This window comes from Parambassis ranga, chromosome 14 (assembly GCF_900634625.1).
Source record: "Parambassis ranga chromosome 14, fParRan2.1, whole genome shotgun sequence".
Lineage (NCBI taxonomy): Eukaryota > Metazoa > Chordata > Actinopteri > Ambassidae > Parambassis > Parambassis ranga.
The window spans coordinates 10,324,513-10,341,114 of NC_041034.1; the positions used below are offsets into that span (position 1 = coordinate 10,324,513).

The 16,602-nt window shown below is 40.6% G+C and overlaps 1 protein-coding gene across 3 annotated transcripts; it reads left to right on the forward strand.

The window, feature by feature from the left end:
• The first annotated feature begins 915 nt into the window (after positions 1-915).
• On the forward strand, positions 916-15,922 carry postna (periostin, osteoblast specific factor a). 3 transcript variants are annotated; one of them, XM_028421947.1, is made up of 24 exons: positions 916-1,431; positions 1,996-2,094; positions 6,090-6,154; positions 6,269-6,426; positions 6,514-6,678; positions 6,758-6,904; positions 7,044-7,185; positions 7,953-8,165; positions 8,251-8,385; positions 8,493-8,641; positions 9,052-9,188; positions 9,826-9,956; positions 10,046-10,176; positions 10,977-11,079; positions 11,162-11,229; positions 11,317-11,362; positions 11,448-11,480; positions 12,943-13,205; positions 13,323-13,518; positions 13,648-13,680; positions 15,228-15,272; positions 15,453-15,539; positions 15,627-15,662; positions 15,797-15,922. In XM_028421947.1, exons 1-24 carry the CDS (start codon positions 1,313-1,315, stop codon positions 15,850-15,852), a joined length of 2,757 nt encoding a protein of 918 aa, XP_028277748.1. In that variant the 5' UTR covers positions 916-1,312; the 3' UTR covers positions 15,853-15,922. The 3 variants fall into 3 exon arrangements, with proteins under 3 accessions (XP_028277748.1, XP_028277745.1, XP_028277746.1); XM_028421944.1 differs by having other exon boundaries at positions 918-1,431; positions 12,943-13,518; XM_028421945.1 differs by lacking the exon at positions 15,228-15,272 and having other exon boundaries at positions 918-1,431; positions 12,943-13,518.
• Positions 15,923-16,602: the final 680 nt, after the last annotated feature.

Below are 16,602 nucleotides of genomic sequence, written 5' to 3' on the forward strand. Positions count from 1 at the left end.
ACTGAATGTGTGTTAATTGCATATATTTTTCTTAAAATCTAAGACATCATCAAAGACAGGAAGCTGACTCTAACAGGAGGAGGTCTTCTCACAGCTGCTCAGCTTCCTGAGTGCTGCAGGGGCCGTCTGAGTTCATAATGATTGAGTACATCTGTAATGCACAGTGGGTAATTAGGTGTAATTTTTTGAACACAGTCTACTTACTTATAATGATAATCACAAACAATCAAACTGAAATTTGAAAAATGAAAAAAAATCTGTTTTATATTCCCTATACACTTTTCTGTCTGTGGCCACTTTTGCGAAGTAACTCATATTTACTCTTATTTCAGTGAATCAACATGTTTGGCCTGCATGTCTCCGGTTTGAAGCATACCTGTTGAAAAGTCAAGACCGTGCATGATGACGTACAGGAAGCCAGTTTCATGATGGATTTTTTTTCCTTTGAAGTTGTATCAGATCTGGCCTCAGTGTAGGAGATGGAGACAGCTGCAGGGGGAAATGCTGGGACCTGGTAAGAGTGGAGCTGATGAATGATGAACATGACAGTTGGGAGGATGATGGGATGAGAGAAACACAAACGGGAGTTCAGAGGAGGAAAGTTTAGTGGAAATGATGAATTCACATCATTAAAAAAAGAGGAGGAGATCTCAAGGGATGGCTGATAAGATAATAGAGTCAGGTTTCTGTTTGGTTAAAAGCTTTACAGACTATTAAAAACTTTTCAGTCACGTTAATCCACATTTTTCATTATTGTCTGTAAATGTGTTTAAATGCATTTTTGTCCAGGTCCCCACTGTCTTATTACTGTCTTTAAAGGTAATTTGCAATTGGACGATGAGCTTTCAGTAGGGGAGGGTGTCACTGTATAAACTCTGAATTACAGGGCGCAGTCGGTGCTCTGGGATGTGATGGTGGTCAAGAAAATCATGCAACATTTATGTGAAACAACATGAGGCAGGAGGAGACACTAAGCCTGCGCTCAAATCAGAGCTGGAGGAAGGATTTCAACTAAACAGTAGGGTGTGTGTGAGCAGGACGTAATGGTATGGAAACGGCAGTGAGAGTGGGTGTGTTAGAGAGAGAGAGAGAGAGAGAGAGAGAGAACGGGGGAGCGAGGGGGGAGCGCAGGAAGGGGGGTTGTTGGTATAAAAGCTCCCTCCCTCACGTGTGTTCCCATATATTTTTGTATTTTGGGGGGGTACGTGTGTGTGCATGTGTGTGTGTGTGTGTGTGTTAGTACATTTTTTTAAAGACAAAAGGAGTGTGTGTTCGTGCCCCTTGCACTACAGAGGACCGATAACTCCCCAGGATGCATCAGCTGCTAGTGGTGACCTTAGTGCTGGTGGCACTGTGCTCTATAGGGAGCGTGGATTCTTCAGCCTATGACAAGATAGTCACCCACAGCCGCATACGGGCCCGGAAGGAAGGGTAAGGAGATGTGATATGGGAGGGAGAGACGGGGGAGATACATGTACATTGTCATACAGATAACTGTTGATATTATCAGGCCTGATCAATGTGTTTTATTTTGCAGATGCAAGAACACAAATTGCATGAAACAACACTGAAACAAGTGAAGAGCTAAATATGTTGTTTCATTCTTGTGTTCAGTTTAAGGTTGTTTGAGGTGATTAGGACCACATTAAAATCCTAATTTGATAAACAGGTCAGCCACATTGATGGAAATATTGATGAAAGCCATAATGGAAAATTCAATGTTGCATCTCTCACATCTAGTACTATAAATAACATGCCCAACTGGTATTTGAAATTTATTACCTGGAAATGGAATCTTTGTATTGTGTTAAAGCAGCTCTTTTTTGATTGATTAATTTTCAAATTTATTAGAATATCTATTTGACATTTTTCCACTCAACATCCCCCACAGCTCTTCATTTTAATTGTCACCTGTCTTTCTCTCAACCCTCATACATTTCCACACTTGGCCGTCCTCCTTACCCTCTCCTCCCCCTCTCTCCTCTCTTCTTTCAGACCCAATGTATGCGCTCTACAGCAGGTCCTGGGGACCAAGAAGAAGTACTTTAGCACCTGTAGGAACTGGTACAAAGGCTCCATCTGTGGCAAAAAGGCGTAAGTCCTCACACACAAAAAACAGTGATACTCAAAGAATGACGCCTACACACATCCTGCAGATTTTCTAGAAAGAGATGCCACTCCCTTCCTCACCTTTTATTATGTGTTAGGGTCACGTCCTTGACCCCTCAAGCTCTTGTAGTTGAAGTACATTTTTAGCTTACATCTATTTTGTTTCCTATTTCAACTAGATTTTATTCTTTAAAGTTCATGCCCATGCAATCTCTCCATACATACTTTCTAACTCTTGGCTCTTTGTCACCCCTCCATTCTTCTCAAGTCTGGGCATGCTTGGTAGCCCGCTGGCCTTTTTTTCCTGTTGTAATCCTGTTGATGTTGTAAATGCTGCTCAACAGTGATTGATGCTTGACTTCCCCCTGGTATATTTGAGACGCTCTATATGGGTGTGGGTGAAACTACAAAAATGCTGATTTGCAACGCTAAAAGAATTAATAGTATCATAATGTGAGAGGTTTCTTGTTATAATGTGATGTCTGTATGTTATAACAAGACATTTTCATGTTATAATGAGACAGTTTTAAGTTAATACATTCATCATTTTATAATGTAAAACACAGAGTGCCCGACTATGCTCATATGCATATGCAACGTCTCCCTCACATTGAGAACCACAACAACTTGTTACCCTAAACCAGTCCTGGCTGATTTTACTGCTTTGTCGCTTGCAAGCTGTACATCCATCATCGTGAATGCCCAACACTACAGACATTCTTATGATTTAGATGCACATGTTTTAAATTATGGCTCCTTGCTCTTTGTCACTCAAATATTGGAAATATGTTGATCACATATTGTGTTTTGGGTTCAAGTTGTTTCTACGTTTTCACTTAAACGCACTTAAATGCAAAGTAAAAACACAATCTAAATCAGAAAACTACATATATGTGTGTTTGTGTGTATATGTATATATAAACAAAAGATTGAGGGTTTCTATATTTGATTTGGCGTGTTTCTTTCTTGTGACATAAAATGCAGAATAAGTTGATTTTAGGAGTGAAAAACAATTGACGCTGATGGAGTGTAAGGCTCAGCTGGAGCTGATCAGCCTTTTAGGTGACTCAAGTAGCAGGAAGAAAAAAAATGCACAGTCGTTCTCACATTAACAAACAAAAATGCAGACGCACACACACACCTTTTCTCAGCCATGCAGTCACCTGGAACACTTGTGACTTGAAGATGAGAAGATGAGAAGGAGAGAATGGATGAAGGTTAATGAGGGCATGGGGGTGAGTTATTTTTTCAGCACAGTGCAGCGATAGACTGTAGAGATAATATTACATGGAGCCACCTCATAATTAAACACAAGATTAAAAAAATAACAAGGGGGATAGTTCTAAAATCTATTGTGCTTGAAATATATTTAAAAAATTTACATTTTAGGAAATCTCCACTTCCTGCATTAGATCTTCAAAGTGTTCCATTTTGATATGTCTGCCCTCTACATTTCTCTGTTTTGTAAACATGCAAAACATGGGACCATATCAGCCATCTTTTCTTTGCATTGCATTTTATGTCTTCAAAATATTCTTATTTTGCCATCACCCATAAAAATCTGGCTTCTCTCTCTGTCTGTAGTCACAGTGAGGACATTGTTCCGAGGCAGTGGAGGAAATCCACCCAGCTGTCTGACCTGGATTTGGTGTTGATGAGAGATTAGCTGAGGGTGTTGGAGTTGTTTGGAGTTTCCTTCGATCACTGTGGGTTTGGTGGTGGTGTCACAACAAGCTTTGAGAGGCAATCGCTGGTGTGAGAAACCACATTGAAAACAAATTAGTGCATGATGATGTGAGTCTCTTCATGCAGGAAAAGGGTGTTTTAAGTTAACTTCCAGGGAGAAGAAGAAGAGCTTATTTATTTGCAGTTAAAACCATAACAATGTCAGTGAGGCTGTAGCTTTAATTTACAGTAAGTCCACTCCCATGTTTAAAACTTTTCAGGAAGCCAGAAGGATGAGAACTCACAGCAGAGCATGTCGATTGATGATTACATAAGAGAAAAAACAAACTGTAATAGTTTTATCTAATGCCAGACGACCCCACCTAGAGTTTCTCTGTGTGTGTGCATCCATGCACCGTGTTTGCACATCTGCTCATCTGGAAGCCACATTGAGCTTGTTCCAGGCAGCGATGCAGCCAGAGGCCCCGGTTGCAGCGCACTGGCTTGCTCTCTGTCTCTGGATCTATTATCCTGTCAGAGCACAGCTGGGGAGCGATGACTTCATGCCTTCCTGTCAACCAGGCGTGAATGGATATTTATGTATTTTTACATTATGCAAATTAGTGTCAATGCAAAGAGTGATTGCTCTATATGGCACACACACACACCACACACACACATGTTTCCATCAACAGACAAATACAGTTTAAAGTGGATTAGAAAGATTTGCCAGAACATGTCATTTCAGGAAGCTGAAAGGAGAAAGTGAATGATTGTGCTTCATGTGGGTGTGTGTTTGTGGACCACTATGGAGGGAGTAGTTTGCTTAAAATAATCACTACTGTTCATTTCTGAAAGGACAGTTGTTTGTTTTGGATATGCATAGAAACAGTATTTCCATTGGAAGCCTTAATGCTCTGTTCACAATGCACTGAGTGTGTAATATGCTCCAAGGAAACCTCTCTAAACAAACCTCCTCAGAAAGCACTCAGAACTTGAAAAACTCCAACTGGAACACATGAAGCGCTTCAGGTTAAACCCCAGTTGAAGAACTCTGTTTGTCCACTGGATTGTTGTTGACTCGCGTCATAGCTTGTGTGGAAGATGTGTGTTAACTTGGGTGGAGTGAGTCCCAATCAAATGCCGGCTGTGATTACCATTATTTTCAGGAAAACTCTAGGCGAAAGACACAATTTATTCCTCCATTAAACCCACTGCATTAACTAGTGGCTCAGCTGTCTCACACCTCCAGTGTGTCATTCATTAAATGCAACATGAGTTCTTGTAAACCTGCATGGCTGGTGGAGAGCAAGGCTTGTGCTTCATGTTAACAGCTCCTCTCAGCTTCCTGCCAGGATGTTTTTACTTCTTTGAGCTCTGTTTTTACTAATTTTCATAAGCTGTTCCTTCCACCCTAAAATCTAACTCTATTAAATGGACACAAGAGTTACTGTACGTGTAAAAGTGTTGTTTTTCTTGGAGAACTGTGAAGGAGTTTAGATTCATGGCCAACAGAAAGGGTTGACAGGGGGGGCCTGCAGACTCCCCCATCATGTTACATCCAGGATCTGAGCATGAATTTCATACCCAGATTTCCTCAGGAATGTGGTTGCTGTGAGTTACCATGAACGTTCCTCACACTGTGGTGCTGAGTTAGTGTGATTGATGTGAAGTAACTGGGAATATTTTATTCAGTCGGCAGAAGTGTTGTGGTTTCTGATCATAGCTCTGTCAGTGATAATGCCTGGGTCTGTTTTGTGCATGTTGCTAACACATGGCTCTGTAGCTCTAATTTATATATATATATTATATAATTTATTAGGCTTTGCAGGCTTTACTGCTGTTGCATGAGCTATTGGAAATTATATTGGCTGACTGCAATGCCTCCTCAATTGGTCCAGCTTTTCTCTGGGATTGTCTTTGCTTGTGGAAGCATTCTTCACTTGTTAATTGTTTTTCTTTTCTTCTGCTTGAGTCACTTGCTTTTCTATGACACCATCACTATTTCATCTTTTACTTTGGAGCACATTTTGCCAGTTTGTGGATTTATTATGTCGTGCAGGCTCGTTCTCCTGTCATTAATAATTTTCCTTGCCTCAATCCAAACGTCATCCTTCTCTCACAGCTCCAGAGGCAGTTTGTCTTCGTTTCAGCTGTCACTTATCCTAAACTGATTTGGCAAAAAAACAAATTGGCATTACATTCTCACTGCTCGATTGTAGTTTTATTTATGCTGTTGTAAAAACAATGCACCTGAAAAAAAAAATCAACCAATCCACACAATGTTTGCTGATGTATTTGTGTATTTTTGACAGTATGGTTGTATATGAATGCTGTCCTGGGTACATGAAGCTGGAGGGTTTGAGAGGATGCCCTGCAGGTAGGTGTCTGACACCACAGCCCCACTCTGGTTTTATATTATCATTCTATAGCAACAGAAACTTGTTTGAAATCATCACTGTTATAATTAATCCTTTACTCACCCTCCTCCCAGTGGCTCCCATTGACCATGTGTATGGTACTCTGGGACTTGTAAAAGCTACGACCACACAGCAGTACTCTGACATGTCCAAACTGAGAGAAGAAATCGAGGGGAAAGGCTCCTTTACCATGTTTTCACCAAGCAATGAGGCTTGGGATCAGCTGGACTCGGTGAGTAAACTGAAGGTTCCAATCCTTTGTAGGGAAACACATGTGCAACAATGACATCACACACGTAAACAAATGTGATTTCCAAAGAATGTACGGTCTGCACTGATCAGCAACGTGAACATCGAGCTGTACAACGCTCTGCACTTCCACATGGTGAACCACCGTCTGCTGACCAAAGACATGAAGAACGGCATGACTGTCACCTCTATGTACAATGATCTGGGGCTATACATCAATCACTACTCAAACGGGGTAAGTTTAACACAGTACAGATAAGGTGATACGCTGATGTGAAGACAGACTTTTAATCAAACATTTCCTCTCTGCGAAGATTGTGACTGTGAACTGTGCCAGGATCATTCATGGTAACCAGATGGCCACAAATGGTGTGGTGCATGTCATTGATCAGGTCATCAGCGCTGCGGGTAATACCATCAAGGAAATCCTGGATGTCAACGATGAGCTCTCCTCTTTCAGTGTATGTAATATAAAAACACCACTCTCCCCAATCTAAAAGTGACTACAGCCAACGATCTGCAGAATTTGTTCTTTAGTCCTGTTATCTCTCAATTAAAAACAAAATGTCACATATCAGACACTCGTTTATTTCTTTCCAGACTGCAGTGATAGCATCTGGTGTGATGGACAAACTGGACCAGCCTGGCCAATTCACTTTGTTTGCTCCGACTAATGAAGCCTTTGAAAAACTGAGCCCAGGATACCTGGAGCGTATCATGGAGGACAAGGCTGTTATTGCAGGTATACACTCATGATGATATGGTTGTTGTGAGCGTGTTAACAAAAAGGACTCAAAGGACCATTGTGCACTGTGATCACAGAAGTGCCATTTTGGACATATTTTGCAGGCTATAACCAAGGTGGATTCTACATACTCACTTTGAAATTCACATTATTGTCTGGATCATACTGCTTTGATGTAAAATACTAAAGATTATCAATCCAATCTCACACATTAAATCAAATCTGCACATAATGTATGCACACTTGACATAACAAACACAAGCATGTCCAATAACCCACAAAAACACAGGGAGTATCTGTTTTTGTTGCCAAGTTATGAGGACAGTGTCCTCTGTGTGCGGCGTCTCCTGGGAACACATTCATATACTCAGATAAATTCTCAGACACTTGGCAAACAGGCTTTACTGACCAACCATGTTATAAGAGCCTCCAAAGGAAAGTTGATATTCCACAGGGCAGTTTGGCCCACAGCATGACACTGATTGCATTAGAATATTTGTGGCCCTGGAAAGGTTTTTTCGTGCTGTCATTGCATTGCTTTTTCAGGCCAGCTCTGCCTGCTCAGTTTGCCAGTTGGACTGTCAGACAGTTGTAGTCCCATATCTAAATGTTGATAGAAGGGTCTAATTGTGTACGTACCCTCTGCGTGTGTGCTAGCAACTATAAATCTTACAAAATATCAAACTAGCAAAGTCCGTAAGTGTGTATTCTGGCCAACAGTCCATTCTTCTGTTTCTATCCCCCTGTCCTCACAACCATCTCAGCCCTGGTGAATTACCACCTACTGACCAGCGTCCAGTGTGCAGAAGCCATTATGGCAGGATCACTGTATGAGACCGCAGAGGGCAGCACCATTGAGATTGGATGTGATGGCGACAGCCTGACCGTCAATGGCATCAAGATGGTCCTGAAAAAGGACATTGTTGCCTCCAATGGAGTCGTCCACCTCATAGACCAGGTGCTTGTCCCTAACTCAGGTAACACAACTAATGTCAGCTTTGCATAATTATACTTTTTCTGTCATTGCCAGCATGACAATGTTTGTGTTTTTATTTTGATCAGCCAAGGAAGTCGTGGAGCTGATGGGAGATTCCCAAAGTACCTTCAATGATATGGTGTCTGAACTGGACTTAGCTGCTGCCATGGGTCCAAAGACAGAATACACACTCCTTGCTCCTCTCAATGCGGCCTTTACTAGTAAGCTACAACATGTTTTTAATTAAAGTAAAATGATTTCATATAATGAGAAGTAGTATAATATCATTCACCATTTTAAATGTGTAGCTTTTCTGTGTGTTTGTCAGAGGAGGTGATGTCAATGGACCAGAGCCTGCTGAGAATTATTTTGGAGAACCACATCTTGAAGCTAAAAGTCACATTGAGTGAGCTCTACAATGGACAGCTGCTGGAAACACTTGCTGGCAAACTGCTTAGAGTCTTCATTTACCGCACTGTGAGAACTGTGTGTGTGTGTGTGTGTGTGCATGTGTGTGTGTGTGTGCATTGTTGGATCATACATAGAAAAATAAATTAGAAGTGAAAGACAATGTAAAGCAGCAGCTTCCATAGTGGAAATCTGAAATTCATTACCAGCCCTCTAACCAAGTGATAACATTATTGGGCTGTCTTTCAGCTGTAAACAGATGCAAAACAGATAATTAGTCCAGTTCTTGGCAGATGAAGTCCACTCTCTTGGGTCCAATATTACAATCAACTGGAATTAATTTAGTCACAGAAACATTGTATTGTTTGTTTGATTGATTGATTGCTGTCAACGATGACAGTGTGACAGTCCCCTCTCTGTAAATAGTTACCAGTTGTGTAATTTGAGTCTTTGAATGTTTAATTTTTTTTTTTTGATAGGCTGTGTGCATAGAAAATGCATGTATGGTGCGCGGCAGCAAAGAGGGAAGCAATGGGGCCCTGCATCTTATGAGCTCTCTGATCAAGCCAGCTGAGAAAACAATGTACCAGCTCCTGGTTGCTGATGGACGGTTCAAGTAAGAACTACACTTTAAATTTTGTTTGCAGTTGATTACTGCTTAATTCGTTTAACCTGTCTCTAAAGACACATTCACTCCACCAGTTCCAACTGTTTTGTGTGGATTCTGTGATGAAACTACAGGGATACTTTTAGATTTCTTTTTGATTCAAACTGTCTGCTCTTAGTCTGAATATGTGTGTAGTGATAAGTCTTGAACATACAAACAGTTGTTTGAAATTTAGAGTTTTTGAAATTTCTTTGCTTCTTCTGCCTGATTACATCAAAATAACCATTTGTTCCTATTGCTGAAATAAATGGTTAGTTTGCCAGACGCAGAGGAAAAATGACTGAGGAAACAGATGTGAAATATGACTCGGTGGGACCACACGTGCTCACACAAATCCCAACTTCACAGCCAAAACTGTAATTCACCTGACAACAATAAGCAGCACCTGTTTGTTGTTTGAGCTAAATGTTACCTAGAATATAATATAGTCTTTTAAATAAAACCATGTAGTGTCCAATTTAAGTGGCATTACAGTTGGTGGGAAAAACATACAAAAAAAGACCATTTGACCACAAACATCCAGCCTGCACATTGCACTTTAGTTTACTCCTACAGACTAAATTCCTTTGTTGTATTTTGTTTGTAGGATTTTCCTGTCCTTGATGGAGACAGCAGGTCTGAAAGACCTTTTGAAGCAGGAAGGCTCCTACACCATCTTCGCACCAACTGACGATGCATTTGATGGCCTCAGTAAAGAGGACTTTGCCCTGCTTAAAAGTGAATATGCTGCTGAACTGAACACACCATCCTTTCTCGAGATTGCTGTTAATCTTGTTTATAAATGATGTTTTCCTTGTCATTGACAGGTAATATGAACGCTTTGAGAACCATTCTCTTGTACCACTTCAGCAATGGTGTCTTCATCAATGGAGGATTAGAAGGAGGAGTTACCAATTTGCTCAAAACCCTCCAGGGCAACAACCTGCAAGTTAAATCTGTATGTCACACAGAGTGTGTATTTTTGTCCTCATAATCAAAACTAATGTTGACTAATCTGTAATAAGACAGGGATAACTCCATCTATATTAGTTAATTTCCAGTTAAAGTGAAATGAATATATCCTTTAACCCTTTCCTTGAACAATACCATCAAAGAGCCAGTGCTAATCAGCTTCAAAGGTGAAGAATCTACTGCGATCTCTGGAGAAAAGCCAGAAGTAATAAAAACCTGGCTTCCTGTCACTTTGATCAACTCCCACTCTTGGTATTCACCCTCCACTCCCACCCTCTACCTGCCATTTGTTTCTGTCATGCTGACTTTATCACCATTTCACCCATTACCTCAATTCCACCCTCATTTTCTTTCCTATCAGTCTGTCGGGTTATCAGCAGAGGTCTCATATCAGACGGTCATGATTTCCTAAATAGACACAGGAATGTTTGTTTGAGATTGTTTTTTCAACCACTGAAGAGAGGAGAAGAAAAAAAGAGTGGCAGTGATTCATGGAAATCTGTGGTTAGGTATTTAAAGATGTGGATTAGAGGGAGAGACAGGAAACCTGTCCTTCAGTCATCTCCATAGAGACAATTAAACTGGAATAGAAGATTATTCATAAATGGAACTGCCAAGCACTCTGACTGGAAGTCTCATAAAGACTCACCTGACCTCTGATGAGAAAAACTCATCACCCCTTGGATGTAGCTGTTATAGGTAGTTTTTGTACTTGAGAAATAAACATATATATACATATGTCACATGTCACACATCTGTCTATTCTGTGTTTTATATCCTTCTCAGGTAAACAACTCTATTCATGTCAACTCTGTGAATGTGCCAGACAGCGATCTGATGGCAACAAATGGTGTGATCCATGTGGTGAAGAATGTTCTCTATCCTGGGGGTGAGAAGAAAAATATACAGACATGCTGAGTACATTGTCAGGACACAATGTGTTTATTTGATGTATTTGAATTTCCTTTCAGACCTTCCTGTTGGAAGTGAGGACCTCCTGTTCATCCTGAGGAAGCTGATTAAGTACATCCAGATAAAGGTAGAGAAAGTGAAAACGTGTGAATATGTGTAGATTAACATCTTTTCCCCTCATGTCTTCAGTTGTGTTACGCTTCTTATTCTCTAGTTTGTTTCTGGATTTTCTTACGCTGAGATTCCCCTCACCTTCATCAGTAAGTTTCATTGCTACCATTGCTGTATGATGTGTAAATATTATTGTATCTACAATGAGTTAATATAAATGTTGTTACTTCACAGAGAGGACCATCACAACTACTCATTATGTTGAAGGTAAGAGCTGCATAACAACGTGATCGAAAGGGTCACAGAGTAGCAAATTAATGAATGTTCTTTGTTCTACAATCACTGAAATCCACCCTGCAGCCACTTTATACTATATGCTCATTATCAGTCTCCTTTTTTATGATTATCCACACTCACTGCTGCTTAAGTCCACCTGGATCTCTTGGCATGTTTAATCAGCTCCTTCAGGGATGAGGTAATTAGGCTGTCAGAGTATAACAAGGTCAGAGACCACAGAGGACTCTTTGATGTTGTTCATTCATCTGGGCTGAGTTTAAGTGCACACAAATGGAAAGTGTGCCTTGGCGTATTAGGTAACAGAAGAAATGAAGGTTTCTAGGCATATTACATGGATTATAATGCCGAAGGTCTGAGCCTACTAGGGTTTTTCTCTTGGGTTTTCTGCCATGAAAGAACAGGAACATAAACGATACATGTGACTTTTATGTTCTGCTGCTTCTGGCCAAATCACGCTCGTGCTCTACTTCACTTGTCTTTCTTCAAACAGAAGAACATGAAAAGAACATAATAAATTATTTCTTGACTCACTTGTGATATAGTGCTTGTAAGCTAGCCTCATTTAGTTTTAATATGTTCAGGAAACAGGAGGCTTATCTCTTCACCATCATTCACAGTAGAACCCCTGAATAGACTCTGTTGTGATATGTCATATTACAGGAGATGTGATTGGTGTGAAGAAACATAAAACAGACATAAATATATCAAATTATTAGCTTTACTTTTTAGGTGGAATACTTTTATCATTCTGATCATCCATCTCTAGTAATATTGCATATTCTTACAGAGGAAAAGACGACACAGGTTTGAGCATAAATTATGGAAATCTCTTAATTAGGATGTTTGAAAGATAGACAGGATTCTGGCTCTGATTACTGGGCTAGTCCACATACCAAGAGACCTCAGGCCAAAGATTATAGGAACACACATCTGTGAGCTTTCATCTCTTTATGGCTCAAATAAATACTGCCACAAAGAAAAAAAAATCAAAATCAACACCCAGAAGCCGAAGCAGTTGAAGAAGTAAAAGAATGTTCCTGGCTGAAGTTTCCTGTTGAAGTTGATTCAAACTGTGATTTGTACGATTTTACAGAGAAATCTATCCCCAGATGGGAATTAATGGACCTGTGTTCGCATGTTCTCATTTTCTAAACTCCAAATGTTGTCAAATGCAATGCTTGAAAATGAGCAGCTCCCCACGGATGGTATAAAAGCAGCAGTTTTTACAGGCTCCTCACGTTTCAGTGATGCAGTCTAATGTCCTACACAAGCCAGTTTCTATTAGTTTCACTGCATGTTCTAATCTGCTCTCATTACTACACGTACTGACCCTGAAGCCTCCTCCTTCACTCATAATGTAGCATGTTATACAGATGTTCGGATCTGTCATTCCTAAGGGATGCTCATATTATGCACCTCTTGTCCTCAACAGTCCCTGATGAAACAAAGGTGATCAGAGTGATCGAAGGAGAGCCCATCATCACCAAGGTTACCAGGGTAATCGAGGGTGAGCCATCCATCACCAAGGTTACCAGGGTAATCGAGGGTGAGCCATCCATCACCAAGGTTACCAGGGTAATCGAGGGTGAGCCATCCATCACCAAGGTTACAAGAGTCATAGAGACTGAGCCAACAGTCACTAAGGTGGTTGTCGAGGGTGAGCCTGTGATCACCAAGGTGACAAGAGTCATCGAGGGAGACCCCTCTATCACAAAAGTAACCAGAGTCATCGAGGGAGACCCCTCTCTCACAAAAGTAACCAGAGTCATCGAGGGAGACCCCTCTCTCACAAAAGTAACCAGAGTCATCGAGGGAGACCCCTCTCTCACAAAAGTAACCAGAGTCATCGAGGGAGACCCCTCTCTCACAAAAGTAACCAGAGTCATTGAGGGAGACCCCTCTCTCACAAAAGTAACCAGAGTCATCGAGGGAGACCCCTCTCTCACAAAAGTAACCAGGGTCATCGCAGGACAACCTACTATTACCAAAGTTACAAGAGTTATTGAAGGCATGTTTTTAAACATTTTACAAAATACTCGTGTTGTGATACAAAGCTCTGTAATGCAGTGTTACTGTCCATTCTGACAAAATGTTGAGACTTTGCAAAGGTTTGCTGACATGGTGTCTTTACCTGCAGGAACTGGGGTCGATGCAGACGGGAAGATCACGGGTGAGTTTCCTCAGCCTTAGAGAGCATGGTGGTCTCCATCTTCATGCATATTCTAACAGCTTTCACATTATCTCACATTGGTGATTGGTGATCAGTTAGATCGACAGACGTACAGTACGGCTTCATGGTGTGCACTATTTTTGGGTAATCTTAGACTCACTTTATTAATTTTTCACACTACTATACTGCACATTTCTTATCAGTAATAATGACAAATACTGACTGAAGCTACCGTGTGCTACAAGTACTTGTTTTTAAACAATGACAAGTTTCCAGCCATTCCGTTATCTTAGAGTCCTGAAGTTTCCACTTGTGATTCAGAAGCAAACCAGCAACCCAGATGGTTTATGTCCTGTGCTGCTGTGGTTGGCTGAGCGCCAGGCCGGAATTTCTGCTGCTGGGCCCTGCAGCTGTCTTCTCAGCTTCTTATATTTTTTTAAAGCATCCAAAACATTCCTTACTTGACAAATTGCATCAAATTTTCTTAAGTGACATTTGCAGCACCCCAGAAAGAACTCATCTACCAAAGACAACATTTCACATTCATCTGTCCGTCAGTGTGTGTGTCATAAAACCTGACACACACAGCCATGTCAGATTTATTCAAACAGAACTCTGGTAGCTTGTATGTGTTTCTGGATCTCTTTAATCAAACATGCAGTACCTTCTTATTTTATGTTACCTGTTTATTTTCTTTACAGTCTCAAGAAAGAGGCAGGGCAAGGACAGAATAATAGTGCCAATGGAGGTTTATTAGCTGGAGCTGTTATGATGCATCCTAATGGAAGAGAGTCAATTGTAATAACATGATGCCAGTTGTGTGTTTTACAGAGAACACAGCATAACTCTCTGTTCCTTAGGACTTGGTATATTATGATGCGTTTTGGCTAATTCAAAACACTGGAAGTTCTTTCTGGTTTGTATGGCCTCATTAAAGATGCTGCAGAGAAAGAAGGTTGACTTTTACAGTCCATCCCCTGGTTAGGCTTGCAGACATATAAACACGAGTGTTTGCACACGTTCCTCTGCAGCATGTGGTGCACTGAGATTTGGATCGTCTGTTTATCTCACCACTCATCCATCATCCCATTACCCCATGTCTTACAAGCAGACATGCCATCATACTCCCAACTAACTTAGATGTAATGTGTGTGTTTGTGAGCATTGTGCAAACTATAATGTGCCATTTTGGGGCGGCATACTCAGATCACTGGGCCATCGGCTTTTGTGGGTGCTAGGGCAAGCTAGCTTTCAGCTTCTCTGGTGTCGTGCAGCTTAGTTTGTGGGTTTAGACAAAGACTTTGCTGTATTTCTGAGCTAAGCAAACCCCCTTGCACACCTGTATTTTGCACTCTGAGCATTTGTGTGAATGTCTTGTGTGTGTGTGTTGATAAATACTGCACATTTGTGCTTGATTATATGTTGGTGGTGGCGGAGGAGGTGTTTTTATGGGGTGTATGTACCTGTCAGTCTGTCCATCTGTCAGTCAGTACAGTTGCTAAGTCGTTAAATGACTTTCAACACCCTTCTCCGCTGCCGGTCTGAAGGTGGAGCCAGAAACACCATGGTGAACGAGCCTCAGATCATTGAGGGTAGGGTGTCCTTACATAAACACTTCATACCAAACAGGCTTCTTTGTTTCATTTTTGTTCTTTATTTAATCATGTGTATGAATCTGTAAATTACATTATGTGCAAGTTACGTGTTCATTTAGTGTGTAAACAGACTATGATGTGTATTTTGGATTTAACTGTTTTGCTCTGAACGTTCAGTCCCAGACCTCTCAAAGATCACAACCATCCATGGAAACCCAAGTCTGATCGATGCGGAATCAGAGAGAATTACCAAAATAATTAAAGGTCAATACTCACAAATGCAGATCTGCTTTTTGCGAAATACTCTGGGATGTCTGTGCTCAATTACGCTTGTTTTTTTTCATCTCACAGAGGGAGGTAGATATGCTGCTGCCAGGAAAGCTCCAGGTAACGACTGGAAAACATGCAGAACTAAAGACAACTATCTACTGGTTACCCTAAAGATGCCATTTCTCCCCTCCTTGACATGTTTTCTTTTGTGTTTGTATCCCCTCTGTCCCTCCCTGCTTTATCTTCCACAGCTGGTATGAGGAGAAAAGCAAGACTGGTCAGGCGTCACCACAAGCCAAGGGAGTGAATCTGACAGAAAAAAAAAAAACACCACAGAGACTGAATGCAGCTCCAGCACTCCTGGACGAGTGCTGGAAGATCGATAAACAGTGTACAAATGCAGAGAGATCAAATCCAATCCAGACCATCATTGTGAATGATTGTATACTATTCCATCTGGACCATACTGTATGTGATAAGCATGATGTGTAATAGCTATGCAATGAAATTAGTCTATACCATTTATGTAAGTAATGTGCAAGGGAAATATGGATCTTTACTATGGGGGCAAACGGTGAAATATATTCTACCACTGAGAGATTTGTTTAAAGCTTTTTTTAATGTCACTTTGTAATGATTGCTTGGGAAGACTTTTGTATGCTTTTTATGGTGCTTGCATTCTTTACAATGGACGCATTTCAATGAATACGACAAACAGTGTGTAAATGATGATGAATTAACACATACAATGAACGCGTCTTTGCTCTAAATGTTTCATGCTTTTGACTTTCACCAGGTTTTACATTCATATGTTCAAAAGCAAGTGATTAAAAAATGTGTAAATACAACACTAACTTTGAGTCCTTTTGTTTTTCTATTAGATTTAAAAAAATCACTACACTACTATACAATATCATTGCTTAACCATATTTATATGACTCGATGACAATATATCTAAAAAAAAAAAAAAACACATATAAACCTCTTCTAAATGGAAGATACAGTCTGTAGGGAGACTAATCTTGATGTAACCATGTCCATAAATGTTTAAGACTTC